The sequence below is a fragment of the Cyprinus carpio genome, chromosome B14, assembly GCF_018340385.1.
Source record: "Cyprinus carpio isolate SPL01 chromosome B14, ASM1834038v1, whole genome shotgun sequence".
Classification (NCBI taxonomy): domain Eukaryota; kingdom Metazoa; phylum Chordata; class Actinopteri; order Cypriniformes; family Cyprinidae; genus Cyprinus; species Cyprinus carpio.
Window position 1 is genome coordinate 23,938,770 of NC_056610.1, and position 17,500 is coordinate 23,956,269.

A 17,500-nucleotide genomic window follows, 5' to 3' on the forward strand; every position below is an offset into this window, starting at 1 on the left:
TAGAATGTTGTCTTGTGCTCTTATGAATGTTTTAGCATGACTTTGTGAAAGGAATGAAATAGCCTTGCTTTCTTTATGGTCAACATCTCCACATTTGCCACATTTCATTCTGTAACCTACTTGTTATACAGATCTCTGTACTAGTGTTATAAGACTAGTGTTTTTGAAAGTGTTGTTACTGTTTCTTACAGATAATAATGATCATTGCATTTGTCTTATCGAATGTGGTATATGGTCAGCATTAACATACTCATGCCATACTCTCTATGGGCTTTTTTATGTTATTATAATCATTACTGTCAGTGCCGGCAATGCAGTGTTTCCAGGTATTGCTACGATAGCAAACAAAAACAAGCCCCTCAAAAATAGTATAAACCAAAATAAGTTAAAGATAAGGATATCTCTACACTGCAACTTCCCACTTTTTTTTTTTTACTTCCTAAAGCATCACAATACGTGGAAAAAAACAGTCTAATGACGCTTATAAAAACTGGATACAACAACAATCCACACCCACACCCCTCAAAAAAAACTCTCAATCTCAATCCACATTAACATCAATCATCATTGATCATTGATCACATGATCATTTTCACACCATGGATTCTGAACAATGTAGACAAAGCGTCTAAATTTATTTATACATGCAGACACTCATAAAAAGAGTTTTAAAGTGCTAATTAGTCATTCAGAGAACCTTATATTTTGAATATGAAAAATAAAAAAAGTACCAAACCCCAGTAACCCAATAACCGTCAAAGCCGCATAAACACATGTACACCAGCTAAAAAATAAAAAATGGTTTTAAGTCAGTTATTTCTATTTTTGTGTGAGTAGGAGATACCAGTATACATTTCCAAACCTTCATTTTGCCATTAATTGTAATAATTCAGTGAGATACCTGCAAAAAGATTTTTTAGCTGCTATAATATACTAGTGTTCTAATCATTTTGGCCACCACTGTACATCGCAATGAACTTTTTTGGTTTGTGAAATTTTGTTCGAAGGCAGCTCGCTAGGTTTTGAAACAAAGCCGTTGTTGGGTCTCAAACGCGCTGAAGTCGTTTCTTCAGTCTGGTGAAGTCTTTGGCGGATCTCCACAGCCAGCTCTGCAGCTCTCTCAGTACCCAGAATCCCTCCACTTTCCGCGAGAAGTCGTTCGACGCGGGACGAGACGACAACACGGGGGCCGCCAGCAAAGTGTGAACCTCCCCGGCCGACCCTCCGTATTGATAAAGCAGCGAGAGAGGAGAGAGTCCGGCGGGAGTGGACCGAACAGCTCGACGATGCTGTAGAGACACCGGTGAAAAGAGCACAGGGTGCTTTCCGAATTTTAAAGCTGTGTAGTTCGTGTTGAGTTTTAGGATTTGCTCTTCATCCACGCTCAACAGTCTTCTCCGTTTCCCCCATCTCTCCATTCCTTCCTCTTTCTCTCTCTCCTCTCTGGCAGCCCAGCTCTGTCCTTCTTTTCTCCGTCCTCTCTTTCCCCTCTTCAGATCCGCCCGAGTCGTTCCCTCTCTCGAGGCCCGAGGCTTGTAACTCCGCAGAGGAGCAGGGCTGTTCTGAAACTGTGAGGACAGAAGTGGGGCGTATCCTTGAGCGGGCGTGGAGGGCGGGAGGCTGGTGTAGCCCAGGGCGTTCATCAGACCGGATATGGAGCCCAGCAGCCCGCTGAGGCCGGAGCAGAAGTGCATGAGGGAGCTCTGGAGATACGGACACAAGGTGGAGCGCGCCAGCTCCCTCACGGCACACAAGAGCACGCTGTACGCACGCTGGTTCTGCGCCAGACGGGCCCCGTTCTCCAGCCCTCGCCACAGATCCACCCGTGTCGCTGCGCTGGGCACGGACAGAGAGGAGCTGTTGGGTCGTGGAGGAGAGAAGCCGGGGTCACTGAACGGAGGCCCCAGATAGGACAGCTGAAGAAGAGACAACATATTAGATCGATTCTGTTGCATATAAAATTATATAAAAGACCCCTGTTTTAGTCATCTATATTTCAGTGCTTTCTGGAATACCCCCAACAGTCTCTTTGTCGCCATCTCTGTTTGAAACCTGCAATTGCAGTTATTTTGCAGATTTATTCGGCTCTAGCGCGGATGAATCTAATGTTTCAAAGAAGTATGTGTGGCTCAGTCACTGCACTGCACCGGTGTGGAAATGAATATGTAAATATGTGCTGCGTGCTTTCCTCTCAGTAAATAAACTCATCAAAAATGGAGAAAACGGCAAGCATTTCTTTTTAAAAAGCATCTGATCATATTAACACGGTTATGTTTGCACAACCTCTGTAAATAGCACTCCCGTGAAGTCACATCACGTATATTTACATGGGACTTTATTCAATATATTGTTTAAAAGTAATGTTGGGCAACGATTAATCGCAATATACACAGTACACACACATACATTATGTACACAAAAACTTTTATTTTGGATGCGATTAATCGCGATTGATTATTGCCCAGCACTACTTAAAAGCAATTGGCAGTGTTAAACATGAAAAACAGTATCCGTGTCTCATTTTATCAGAAGCACAGCTTTATTTTCTACTAGGCTATAAAGCGGCTCTCCACTGTGTTCATGTTTTTTTTTTTTTTTTTTTTTTTTTTTTTACCCATGGACATCTCACCTCCAAGGACTCGACAGACAACAAAGAAATATATGACCCACATAAGAATTTTAACTGGATATTGTCATCTGAACAAGTAAGTAACAAGTCTGACACTTTTGTTCTGACCAACTGAGGAAAAAAGTATTACAATGAATTGCGCTACCATGGTGATTAAATTTAATGATCACTTAGCTCATATCACATAAAAATGTTAACAACGTGTATGTAGTGTGTATTAGTGTTCCTTGTACATTTCAGTTTCTGTACAGTCTAATCTCTAATTCTCATACCATTACAATTTTATATAAAGAAATAGTTTTAACCCAAAAAGCAAACTATTCTCCCTTCGAACTGGTTGTCTTTAAAATCTTGTGTAATCCCATGTAGGCTATCTGTAATCAGATGCACATTTAAAACTGAAACATAATCTAATTTCAGTCACTTGTGTTTCATAAACACACTTTTTGGATTACAATCGGCCATCAAAATGATAAGTTTAATTATTCCAGCTGCTGTGAGAAAAGGCTATAAACGAAGGCCATACAGTTCATTTTTAACCAACAAAAGTAACCGACTGCAGTTTTAATCAAACACATCTGATTCAGATCATCAGCTCATTAGTAGAGACTCCAAGACCTGAAACGGGTCAGACAAAGGAGACATGCAAAATATGCAGCGTTTAGGGGTTAAAGACCACTGTTCTAGTGCACTCTTAAAGGGACAGTTCACCCAGAAATAAAAACTCTGTCATCATTTACTCATCCTCCAATTGTTCCAAACCTGTATGAGTTTCTTTCTTCTGCTGATGAAACCCCCCCCCCCAAAAAAAAAAAAAAGTTAGTTGGTAATCAAACAATTGAGTGTAGCCATTGACTTCAATAGTATGGACAAAAACTTCTACGGAATAATGACAGAATTTTCATTTTTGGGTGAACTGTCACTTTAAAAATGAAAGTTCTTTATTGTCGTTGATGGTTCCATGGAATCTTTCCATTGCACAAGCTTCTCTACAGTGGAAAAAGTTCTTGAATTATTGTATGAAATATATGATTATTGAAATGCTCTTCATGCTAAGAAAAAAAATGGTTCTTTTAAGAACTAGTCATTGAAAGTTTTTTTGAGGAACCAAAAATGTTCTGTTGCATTTCTACGAAACCCCTAGTTTTGGAAGCTTTATATTTAAGACTGTACTCCTATAAGATGACTCAATAAACATATTGAAAACCAGAGTTCATATGATATATGTTTTTGTAAGTAAAATGATCTCTAGAGTATGGAACTTTGTTTCCACCACTGAATAAAATCTTTTTTGAGTTATTAAGTCAGACTTTTATTCCCAGAATTGCAAGTTTATATCTAGTAATTCTGACTTTATAACATGCAATCATGAGTTATGAAGTCAGAGTTGTGAGACATAAACTTGCAATTGAACGAAAATAGTCTTTTTTTCCTCAGAATTGGACTTTGTGAGAAAATAATTGTGTGTTTAAATCCTGCAATTCTGACTTTATAACTTGTAATTGTGAGTTTATTTCATGCAATTCTGAAAAAAAAAGAAAAAAACAATTGCAAGAAAAAAAAAGTTTTTTTTTTTATTAAGTGGCAGAAACGGGCTTCCATACTAGACTGAGAATGTCCTTTTAAATATTAGATGCATCTGTCTCCGATGAGAAAGTATTAGATTAGTGGATGCTGGTTGTTTGTATTTCTTTTGTTGGCCTGTTAGGGATAGTTCCACCCAAAAATGAACCTTCTGTCATCGTTTACTCACCCTCATGTTGAGCCAAACCTGTACGATTTAGTTTGTTTTGTGGGACATCAAGAAGACACAATGGAAAACAAATGGTAACCAAAAACTGTTTCCTTAACGACATGCTTCAGAACATCTTCTTTTATGTTCCACTGAAGAAATAAAGTCATACAGATTTGAAACTTCATGATTTGATTTCAGGTTTTTGATTGGACTTTGAAATGTGAGCATTTCAGTCAAAGTAGAGGCACATTAAGACACCAAGTCACTAGTTGCTTATTAGCATGCATGTTACTAGCATATTATTTGATTATTAGTAAAGCACATATTAATGTGTTATTCTGCATGACCATATTCTTTTTATCTCTTAATCCACCCCATACCTAATCTTAACAGCTACCTTACTATTAATAACCAGCAAATTAGGAGTTTATTGAGGCTGAAGTCATAGTTAATAGTGAAAACTGGTTCCTAAACTAAAGTGTGAGCCGCATCACAGATGAGTTGTTCACAGTAAGACCTATAATATGCATTTAGTAAACAGACAAGGTGAATTTACATTGCATGCCATTTTTAAGTTAACTAAAAGCTAGTTAAAATAAAGATAAGCCCTGATGTGTTCCTCCACAACGACAACGTTTCAATAGCAAGTAAACACATAAATACAGCACATAAAACTACTATCGGAAATGTAAACGGGTGTCTATACACCATATTAGATACTAAAAACAACTACACTGCAAAAAATAATTTTCTTCCTTAGTATTTTTTTCTTCTTGTTTTCTAGTATAACAAATTCTTGAATCAGGGTGCGTTTACTTGACAAGTAAAATTACTTGAAATTACTCCTGAAAATATAATCCAAATTCTGTTCGTTTTTGCTTAATACAAGCAAAAATATATGCCAGTGGGGTAAGAAAAATAATCTTGTTTATCTTGGAATTAAGATTATTTTTCTTACCCCATTGGCAGATATTTTCTCTTGTTTTAAGCAAAAACTAACAAAATTTGGATAATAGTTTTTAGGAAACAAGATATAATATCTTAAGTATTTTTACTTGTAAAGTAAACGCATCCTGATTCAAGAATTTGTAGATATTTATACAATAAAACAAGACAAAACAATAATGTTTTGCAGTGTAATTAAAACTATATGCATTCAGGAGATAGAAACTTTGGGATGAGCATTGACAGGAAAACATCTATAAACAAAAGTGTCTCATTTATTGTCTCACACACACACACACACACACACACACACACACACACACACACACACACACACACACACACACACACACACACACACACACACAGAGTGACTCACGTAAGTGTCTCTGATCTCCTTCAGCTGGTGGTCCAGGTATTTGGTCAGCTCGTATGTCCTCTCGATGGAGCTCCTCTCGTTGGACAGGATGAGCGTTCGGTCCAGCACCTGAGCGAACCCAACCGCAGCCAGCAACAACAGCAGCACCGCCACCTGATCGACTGAAAACACGGCTTTCACTGCATGCACAACTGACAATTACATGTGCATTTCTCTTTTTAAAAGCATTTCTGTTCATGCATTTCATGAAATGCATTAATAATTGTGTTATTTCTCAAAAATCCTCAAATGAGGACTGTGATGTAGTTTGAGGAATAACAGCAAGTGGAGAAAATCTGTCTGTAATCAGCTCTGGGTAAATGTTTGGTTTCTAAGCCTTCACACAAATTATGGCGTGCCATTTTAGTGAATTTTTGTAATATGGTGGTTTTAGCTATAATTCTTTTGAGGTATTCAAACGAAAATAGTTAGTTTTATGTTATGCTTTGATTGTAGAGGTTACAGTTTCATGCGGCTTTATCTGGCACTGCTTCTGCTACCGTCTCTGGTAGAGTTTGTTTATAGAGATAGAGAAGTTCTGCACAGGATTATTAAAGGGATTTATGTTCATATTGAAACGGGTCATAAAAAGTTGAAATATTTATGTACAGTGTATTAAGTTTTAATTTATCTCTACTGCTTTAAAGTGCCTTGCTTCAATATTTTAATGCATTTTTTTTTTAATTGTGAGCAATTCATTCATGCATTTCATTTCTAAAAAAAAAATAAAAAATTAATTTGTTTAATCAAGTCCCTGTCCTACTTTTTTTCTTTTTGATAATCTGATTTACTCAGATGTGTCACAATAATGAAAAAAAAAAAATCTGACGCTATTTCTGTTTCATCATGACTTTGAGAGTTAAGATCATTTTATGATAGCAATAAATACAGTTACCCCAATTTTATTTAATCACACAAGCAATACTAAAATATCAAATAAATAACTAAAAAATCATATAAATAACAACATTTTACATTAAATATAAATATGATTCGCTAATATTTGTCATACCTTTCCCTTTCATTTTTAACAGTGTATCTATTCTTTTAATCATTTGACAAACAGTAGTTTCTGTGTGTGTGTGTTTTCTTTTCTTTTTTTTTGAGCTCAGGGGTGTGAGTGTGTGTGTGGTCCTCTGTTCTGAGACGTGTTTTTGTTTTGGAGTGTGTGTGTGTGTGTGTTTGTAGGTTTCTGTTTTGGATTATGTGTATATACATGCCTGTACACAGACCAGTGCATTTGTTACATTAGGTATTGAGCGCGCGTGAGTGTGAACGCGCCCATCCAGAGACCCTTTTAGACCTGAACTCACACTGAGAAGATGTGAGCAAATGAGAACGAACCTCTGAACTCGTGAAAGGGTCACGCAGTGCTCCTATTATGAGCCTCGGGGAGTCATCCGGCACAAACACATCTCACATCGTGTCTCTGTTCCCTTTCTTTTCTGTGTCATGCATTCAGAGGAACATGGCAGAGATGTGTAATTACTTGTTTGAGGCATTGTGTTTTCAACAGGTGTGAAATATGTGCGCCTCCTCCCCTCCGCTTTCTCTTTTCATCTCTGTTCTTCTCCTCTTCTTGAACCTCACGTCCATTTTTCCTCAATCCTTTCTTCTCCCAGGTTTTTTCTCGCTGTCACACATTGTTTTCTCCTCATGTCCCCCCTGTCAAGTTTTCCAGGTTGTTTTTCATCTTCTCACACACGCCTAAGTTTCCTCCCCTTCTTTAAAGTGGTTTATCTCTTTTTTGCCCCCCGGCCAAAATAACAACAGCTTATTAACCTCGATTAGCCCCGCCAGTTTTTCTTTTCAGAGCTGTTCCTTTCTTTTCTCTCTCTCTAATTCACTCATTATTCTTCTCATTTAAACTCTACCTAAAACACACACCGATCCTGACACACCTTTTCCCCAAATCAAGTTCACGATAATCATCCCAGAATCTGTGTTAGATCAGTAGTGGAAGAGTTAAGCAGTGCGTCTCCAAAATCCTGAACCAATGCAATATTAAAAACAACGGATATACTGAAATCTTCCATTGAAGTCTTATAAACATTGACTCACATCCTATTCTTATTCAAACTGTCTTTTGTTCCAATGCATAACTGGATAAGAGCACCCCGAGGAACTTTTTATTGCCCCAAGGTTTCTCTTTCAGAGCTCAGAAGACTCTGTTTTGTCTCATTAAAGCTTTAAGATCATCTCAAATGTTTCTGCTATTATATTATATATCTGATATATATTATATTTCCGAAGAGAAATGGTAATAGACAAATGCTAACGTGTAATATATAAATAAAGGTTCTTTACTGGCATCAATGGTTTCATAAAGAACCTTTAACATCTCTACATTAGAACAAAGCGTTCCTTACAGTGGAAAAAGGTTCTTAGGTTGTTCAAATGCTCTTGCAAATGGTTCTTTTTAAGAACAGTTCACTGAAAAGGTCTTAAAGGAGGTCAAAACTGCTCTTTTATGGTATTCACTGCAAAAAAAAAAAAAGTTTGAGAGCTTTAAAATAATGTTGATTTATGTCCCTTGCAAAACTTTTTAGTTCATATTGAGATCTCTGGATTTTGATTCAGACTGATTTATTTAGATCCTTTCTGAAAAAAAAAAGATTAACCGAGTACACTTAAATATTGAGGATTTTTTTTTTTACCATCGATGGTTCTGTGAAGAACCTTTAATGTCCATAAAACCTTGTCATTAAGATTCTTTAATTAGTTCTCTTGTGAACTGATTACTGTAAGGTTCTTTTTTTCTGAAATCAACTGGAGAGGCAGATATAACCAAGATATTGAAGAGATCTCATTTTTTTAAAATTATTTTTATTTTTATGAAAGCAGGCACCATGCACATACCAATAACATCCACTTTAGACTTTTTCTAAAGAATTTTCAAAATAAAATTTCCAAAATCCAAAGTCATTGGATGAACGTCTCCAGGCAGAAATTGTAACTCTGACTGCTTAGAAAACTCACAGCACGTGTTATTTTTACAGCATTCTTTTAAGCTTACTATCTATCGGTTTGAGCACAGATATAAGCGGTGTTTCTAAGCAAACACAGACAATTAAACTCTGTTGATTTGGGAAATGCAGTTTTTCTCATGACACAGTAGATCTTTTAGAGAATCACATGAAGAATGTTCTTCTCTCTCGTTGCTTATTTGGATGTGAGCACAACAGCTCAAAAACAGAGCACTGGCATATTTACATAACCCCTGAAACAAGTCCCCCGCGACTTTATTGAATAACAACGGCTTTCATTAGGACGGATCTGTGTGTGTGTGTGTGTGTGTGTGTCTCCTGCAGCTGGCAGCAATGATATGATGTTAAATCGGTATATCAGTCAGTTGCTGTCTTTCTCTCCGTCTCACACACATGCACACGTAGCCTCTCGCTTTCCATCTTCTGACTGATTTGTTGCCTCTGTGTTAACACTAAACAGACGAGTCTCCGAGGCTCCAGTCAACAATACCAAGAATTCAGCATTATGGTGCAATATCATAAAACATGTTCCCCTTCTATCACATCATATAAAGTTATATTGCCCATATGATGGGCTGGTCAGCTCTGTGCACAAAGAGGCTAGTCTTTCATATTCATGAGCGAGTGTGTGTGTGTGTGTTTGTGAAGGGGGTCAGGGTCATGTTGTGTGTCTGTGTACAGTTAAAGTAGAGATTTATGTGCAGTCTGCACTCAATCAAACATCCTTCACTGACTAGACAAAAAAAAAAAAAAAAAAAAAAAAAAAAAAAAAAAAAAAAAAAAACACACACACACACACACACACATGCATGGCACTAGATGGATGTTAGAATATAAATGCATCTTTAAACACATGAGGGACATCCGGCGATTGTTTCTAGATGCATCAAACCACGTTTCAGTGTCTCATTCACACACTTGCTCTGCGTGATCTCTACAAGGCGACACACACTCCTCTGTCTCCCTGTGGATATTTAGTTTGAATTTTAAATGGATGGAAGTTGGCCTGAAATGTTGTGGGCTTTGCCAAAGACCTTCAGAACAAAGAAGGAATGGACAATAAAACCTGTGCTAGGAGAAAAATCCTCACTTTCCCTGAACTTTCTGTCTAAAAATGAAGGTTCTTTATTGGCTGTGATGGTTCGAAGAGCCTTTAACTTTCATGGAATCTTTCCATTGCACTAATGGTTCTTTACAAAAAAGGTTTCAAAATGCCATAAAAACCATTTAAGTTCCTTAAAGAACCTTTCAACAAACAGTTGCTAAAAGAACCTTTTTTTCTCTTACATTTTAATAATCTAAAGAAACTATTTTCTCTGTGAAGAACCTTTTGTGCAACTGAAAGATTCTGTGGATGTTAAAGATTCTTCAAGGAACCAACAATTTTTAACAGTTTTTATTGGGAAATGTTCTTTAGATTATTATAAAATTCTTCTTTAAAAATTCACTGAAAGGTTCTTTATTTTATTGATGGTTCCCACGAAGAACCATATTATGGAATCTTTCAAATGCACAAAAGGTTTTGTGCAAAAAACCTGGAAAAAGTAGAAGGTTATTTATTATTCAATTACAAAAAAAAAGAAAAAAGAAAAAAAAGAAAAAAAAGAAAAGAAAATCATTATTTTAAGAACTGTTCAAGAAATGTTCTTCTATAAAATGAAGATTCTTTATTGACATTGATTATTAATTTTCCTGATTTTACACGCTTAAAAAAAAAAAAAAAAAAAAAAAAAAAAAATATATATATATATATATATATATATTATATATTATATATATATATATATATAGATTTATAATATAATATATATATAATAAAAATAAAATTAAAAATCACATTACATCACAGCAGATGGGTTTGTCCATATTTAAAACAACCCAGCATTTTTTAGAGTACACAAAGATCGAAATAGAAAAAATGTTCTTTAGATTTTTTAAATATTCTTTTCATTACGAAAAATGGTTCTTTTAGGAAGAATTTACTGAAAGGTTCTTTAGGGAATTCTTTTAATTCTTTATTGACATCAATGGCTCCGTGAAGAAACTTTATCAATCTTTCTATTACACAAAAGTTTGTTTAAGGTAGAAAATGTTCATTAGATTATTAAAAAAATTGTTCACACTAAGTATTTTTTTAGGATTGTTCACTGAAAGGTTCTTTATTTTATCATTTTGTATTTTTATTTCTCTATTTATTCCTTGAAGAACATTTAACAAATTCTGGAATCTTTTCATTGCCCCAAACGTTTTAGATTATTAAAATGTTCTTCACACTAATAATAAACAAAAAAGGATTGTTCACTGAAAGGTTCTTTGGGGAACCGAAATGGTTCATCACTGCAAAAAACAAAACAAAAAAACCCTTTATTTTTAAGAGTTCACTTACAGTTATCTTTTTTCTCATGCTTTTTTCAAATGTAAATTTTTTTCTGTTCCGATGCACTATATCTCTACCTCTTTTATTACCTTTCTTTTTTCGCTCTCGCTTTTTTAAATGACCTCTTCCCTCCCCCTCAGCATTCCCCATCTCTCTGACTCAAGCTTCTCATTTAACATTGTCCAACTCTTGAAAATAAATACAACAGAATGAAGAGCAGTTATATCTGGAAGATCAAATATGGAACTCAAAGAGTTCGAGATGGAAAGCAAGAAAGAAAGAAAGACAGAAGAGGGAGAGCGAAAGGGGCTTGGTGAAGCGAGGGGCCATGTTAATTTGGGAAAAATGTAAACAGCATGTGTAACTGTTCAAACCGTGACCAACTCATTTTATATCATTCCCCTGTGCTCCCTCGCTCCTTTTTCTTTTAGAGGGAATCTGGGCTGCGTTAACCCTCTTTCCTTTCCTCCATCACTCCATCTCTCTCTTTCTCCTTAAGCCCTGCACTTCCTAAAGCTCTTCATCCCTCCACCTCATGTAAACTCTCTCTCTCTCTCTCTCTCTCTCTGTCACACTCTTCTTCTCTAAACTGTCTTTGCGTGAATTAAAATGCAAATGCACAGGGTGCTGTGACATGTTAATGGTTTGGGGCTTTTCTTCTGAAACCATCTGTGTGAGTTTGAGTGTATTTGGCAGTTTGGGCTGTGTATGATTGCTGTGATAGATGCATGTGGGGCAAAATGAATTGTAACAGGGAAAAGTGTGTGTGTGTGTGTGTGTGTGTGTGTGTGTGTGTGCGTGTGTGTGTGTGTGTGTGTGTGTGTGTGTGTGTGTGTGTGTGTGCGTGACAGACTGCTCTGCTGCTTTGTTCAGGCGTAAATCGCATCATTACACACACACACTCCTCCTCACATACAACAAACACTCACCTGAAGACAGAACACATGTGCTGTGTGTGTGTGTGTGTGTGTGTGTGTGTGTGTGTGTGTTTACACCCTGACTAACTTGAATCGTGTACATTCTCATATCAGTGTCGGTTAACAAGACAGGGGTGAGTTAGCCCTATGAAGCGAAGAATAACTCATCTTAGTGTGTGTGTGTGTGTGTGTGTGTGTGTGTGTGTGTGTGTGTGTGTGTGCATATGTCTGCCTGTGCTTCATGTGAGGAGCAGATTTATAAAAATGTCCTCACAAATATAGTGAAAAAATGAAAATGAACTTGAAGAGGACATGTAAAAAAGTCTTCTATTTGAAAAGCTCATTAATTATGTTTTGCTTTCTGAAATCAACAGGTTTGTGTGAGAGCTTAGAAAATAATGTCACTTATAATGTCAGACAATATACTGCTTTAACACTGATATTTTAGGAAATGCTTTGTGTTTTGGACAGTGCTTTGTTATAATTTATATTTTAGTGCGAAAATCTCTGACTATAAACTTTTTATACATAAATATAATTTAATTTGAAACTGTTTTTAAGAACAACCTAAAATGTGTATTTATATCATCCAAATTCTCATTTTTCTTTGTCATGTAATAAGTTCATTGAAATCGACAAAAAACTAGATAAACTCAATCTCATTAAAAACTACTAATTTTAATACTTTAATAGCTTACTTAAGTGATATCAGTCTCGCGCCCGCGTATGTACATGCACATAAAAATAATTAAGGAGGCTTTTAGGGTCAACAATTCAATCGATTATTTGCCATGAAATGTTAAAGCTCTCTGAACTAAACATGTGCCGTTATCTCACTTTAACGAAATAGTCTTCCTTTGCTGCACAGACCGTCAGGCCTCTTAAACTCAAAGCAGTCTCTCACAGATTTGAGAGTTTTTGGAACAGCTTTTAGAATAGAAGAGTCAAACTATTCTTAAGAGAACTAATACTAGCCCATATTTTCATCTTGCAAACAAATTTACGCGCACGTGCACACAAACAATAATAGAGAGAAAAAAAAAAAAAAACTATGATTTAAAGCTCAGAGGAAAAACTCGGAGATGTATATTAATTATAGGCTTTTTAATAATACTCTGATAGAATAATAATAAATCCAAATGAACTGTGAAAAGCCTATAAAGTCGCTCATCGCTTACCTTTCCAGTGATGCATGTTAATTGGTCCAAATCCTCGGTGTCTGTTCAGATCCGTTTATTCTTTCTGAGGTTTTGAAGAGTTCTGGATGAAATAAGACGCTGTCCGGTGCTTTAATAAACTCTCACAAAACTTCTCCCGAACCTGGATTAGCCTGCGCTTGCCTGGAGCGATGAGTGACAAATACAGAGAGGAAAATATTTGTAGAATGAATTAAAACAAGAGAGAAGTGTGTGGCATCCAGGTGAGTGTCTCTGAGCCTCAGTGAGTGAGTGACTGGAGTGATTTTATACACATGCACCCTCTCTTTCTCCTCCTCTTCAGTGATTCACTGTTGATTCATCTCCTCTGAAGTGAAGGACCCTGCCACGAGACTCCCAAACCACAAAGCTGGGAGGAATTACACTTCTGACACAGATTCATACCTCCTCCAATTATTTTCTCACCAACTGCATGCTTTTTTCTCGGATTCGGTGACTCAATTATAATTTGTCGTTGAGTAATTCATTCAGAACGGACAGTGTTTAGATTGGTGTGTGTGTGTGTGTGTGTGTGTGTGTGTGTGTGTGTGTGTGTGTGTGTGTGTGCGTCACTCCTCCGGTATTGCCTTTATTGACAGTGAGATTATTGAGATTGTGTGTTTACCACACATGCGTGGGTTATTGCTGAGAGAATAAGCGCTTCGTGACATGAAGAGAAGAGGAAGGATTAACACTGGGATTATTGCAGAACTCTTCTGAGCCTGTGATGTTTGACTGATTTGCTGTCAGATGAAGTTTGATTGGATGAATCGTGATGCTGGCGTCCTCTGCTGTTTAACACCGGTATCTTACAGCAGGGTAATAATAACTAAAATACAGTACACGGGGAAAAAAATCGGATTATTTTATCTTCAACTGTATATAGCTATTGTTTTATTAAAAGCAGAAGATCCAAAATCCAAAGTCAGGTTTATTGTATTTCCCCCCACCATTTCGGGACAAAATAAATAAATAAACAAACAAATAAATAAATAAATAATAATAATAAAACAACAACAGTATTTAAAAATGAACTTTACATTAACACAATGTTAAAGACAATGCATATACACGAGAGACAATAAATGCCAACTTTATTTTCATATTCAAATATTGTGAATTTAATTAATTAATATATATATTTATAGTTTATATTATTAATAATATATTAATAGTAATATTTTTATACATTTTAATATAATGCAATTAATAATAATATGTTAATATGATAGCATTTTAATATTTTAAACATGTTTTAAGATATTAAGTTAATATGTTATTATTTTGTTATATTAGGGTCATAATATGTTTATATATGCATAATATAACAGGTTCTCTTTGTAGCCATATATATATATATATATATATATATATATATATATATATATATATATATATATATATATATATATATAGTTAAAAAAATAATAAATAAACATTGTAACTGAATGCTTTTTTTTGGTTAAAGGAATATAGATTTTATATTTTTCCACTGCGAGACAATACATTTATTTATTTTTATATTAAAATATTCATTCAAATATTTTGAATTTAATGAATTACTATTTTATAGCCTATTAATAATACTATATGAATAATGATATAAAATTAACAATATTTTTACATAATAATACAATTAATAATAATATGTCAATTGTAACATTTTAATCTTTTGTTTTAAATATATTAGTTCATATATTTTTATTTCGTTATATTTACGTTCCTAATATAATTATATAATTATAATTAATTATAATACACGCATAATGTGGTTCTCTTCATATAAAGCCTGCTTTACATTTAGGAGGGATAATAAATACGGACTTTACTTTAATATTATTTTTTATCATATGATATTTAATTACACATTTTTATATTTACTATTAATAATAACATTTTAATATTTTAAGATTATAGTACATGTATAATATAACAGATTCTCTTTATAACCATAAATATTAAATAAACTTTGTAGTAGCTATAATGCTTTTTAATTTGAAGCAACGTTCTGTCAATTCTACAGTCAAAAATGTATTTTGAAATACATTTCTAAACTTGTTTAGTTTGTATTTTTGTGTATCTGAATAAATACAGAAGAAAAGTTTAATGAAAAAACCGTGCGCGCGTGACCCTTCAGCACTCTTTCCGGTTCACTGTGTTCAGAACCCGGATGCTTGACGCGGGAAACCGGCGAAAAGAAGAAGCGCTCGACCGTTGAAGTGATCTCTGTGTTTATATAAAATAGCTTCACCTCCGGGAAACACGATTATTGTGATTTATAAAGTCGCTCTTCACCCAAAGTAAGTGTCAGAATAGGTTTGTGTTGTTTGTTGATGAAGTTAAAGGAGTCGCGTTCGCTGCACGTGCGGCGCTGTCTCAAACCGTACTTAGCATTTCTAGCTGCTAGCGCCTCAAGAGCCACAGAAACACTCTCTAAACCCCGACTTTACAGCTCGTGATGCGCGGAATGGTGTTTGTGTGGGTAGATCACCTCCGCAGTCATACTTTAAGAACATGAAGATGAGAAATGAGTGTGATTGAGAAAAGCTCTGCTGTGAGTGACTGAAGCTCGTCTGCTGATGAATGCGATGCTGTTTTTATGACTCTGTGTCGATGTGTGTTTGTTTACAGAGATGGGAGACACTCTGGAGTTTAATGACATTCACACAGAGGTGAAGGGATCTTGGGTAGGTGATGCTAAACTTCCGCTCAAGTGTGGATTTCTTTTTTGTACTACTACTATTCTTCTTTAGTTTTTTTTTTTTAATGCATAAACTGGCAAATATTAAAATGACCCCTAGGTGTCGCAGTTTGACATTTCACCTCAACTGGCCATACAATAAAAAAATAATAATAAAGATTAATGTATCATTAATGCATGCGGTTATAAGGCCTCTAAATTATCAACATTATCAAAACTGACCTACTACATGCCTTCTGTAATCTGAGTTATAGTTTATACTTTTTTTTAACATGTAAAAGTAAAATGAAGTAAAAAGAATACCTTTTATATTATACTAATATAGTAGTATTTCCTGATGAACTCTTACTGGACTGAAGCAGTTTAGGCTTACTTGATTATTCAGACAAATATTTAGAAAAGTCACTTTCAGATCCACCATCAGGCATTTGAGGAATGTTTATTTGCATTAATATTTTATATAATATATATATATAATATATATATATATGAATGCCCCTTTTAGAAAAAAACACTCCCTCACTTCATTTACTAACTGCTTGTTTTCTTTTAAAAAAAAATAACACTAGCTTGTTTTATGTATTATACAATAAACAAAAACATAAATAAATCTTACTTGATGAGCCATAAAAGCCTGATATATTAAAATACAAAAATTCAAAATTTTCATATAACAAAGCAACAAACAGTTCCATTTAAAACAGAATTGATATTTCTGACTATTATTCATATGTCTGATCTTACAGGATTAAAATCAGGATACAGAGCGCTGTAGTACTGTTTTTGTTAATGCAGTTCCCGCCACAGTGTTGTGTGCGATACATTGTGTCAGTAAATCTGTGTATCTGTGTTCCGAACATACGTGTGACACTTACCTGCTGCGGTTGTGTTTTGATACAAACGCACAGAGAATATGTGTGTTATACGTGAGGATACATGGCTTAAAACGCAGCAGCGTAGGAAACGATCTCTGAATGCTCTCCCCTCATTGCTGTTTGTGTTTGTTGTCAGAATGACGGCCGGCTGAGGTTCAGCAAGCAGTCTGTGGTCTATAAAAGCCATAAAACAGGGAAGGTGGACAGTATCCCGGCCCCTGAGCTCTCCGCGGCCCAGTGGCGTCGCGTCTGTGTGGGTCACGGGATCAAACTGGCCACCAGCACCGGACACGTGTACCGATACGACGGCTTCAAAGACACAGTGAGTGTGATGCTCGACTGAGAACTGACCAATCAGGGCCGCACATAGATAAATCTAATTGAAAAGAAGTATGATATATATATATTAGTGCTGTCAAATTATTAATTGCGATTAATCGCATCCAAAATAAAAGCTTTTGTTTGCATAATATATGTGTGTGTATGTATTATGTATATATAAATGCACACGCATGCAGTATATATTTTGAAAATGTTTACGTCTAAATTTATATTCATATAATTTATATTGTAAATAAATATATTTAATATACAAGCATGCCACATTTTTCTGAAATATATACATGCATGTGTACTTATATACATAATAAATATACACAGCACACATACATATATTATGCAAACAAAAACATTTATTTTGTATACGATTAATTGCGATTG

General features: G+C 35.2%; 2 protein-coding genes across 2 annotated transcripts in view; one reads left to right on the forward strand and one right to left on the reverse strand.

Moving 5' to 3' along the window:
* Window positions 1-802: 802 nt before the first annotated feature.
* Window positions 803-13,596, reverse strand: LOC109096280. The gene is made up of 3 exons (XM_042738678.1): window positions 13,187-13,596; window positions 5,689-5,849; window positions 803-1,916 (listed from the first exon to the last, which is right to left on the reverse strand). The coding sequence occupies exons 1-3, from the start codon at window positions 13,200-13,202 to the stop codon at window positions 1,047-1,049; spliced, it is 1,047 nt and encodes a 348-aa protein (XP_042594612.1). The 5' UTR covers window positions 13,203-13,596; the 3' UTR covers window positions 803-1,046.
* Window positions 13,597-15,343: 1,747 nt separating this feature from the next.
* The window catches only part of LOC109087874 (FACT complex subunit SSRP1-like), a 17,342-nt gene continuing 15,185 nt past the window's right edge, over window positions 15,344-17,500 (forward strand). The window contains exons 1-3 of the mRNA XM_042738679.1: window positions 15,344-15,504; window positions 15,836-15,891; window positions 16,917-17,102. Of these exons, the coding sequence (XP_042594613.1) occupies window positions 15,838-15,891; window positions 16,917-17,102 (240 nt within the window). The 5' untranslated portion in view covers window positions 15,344-15,504; window positions 15,836-15,837. The remainder of the gene's footprint in view (window positions 15,505-15,835; window positions 15,892-16,916; window positions 17,103-17,500) is intronic.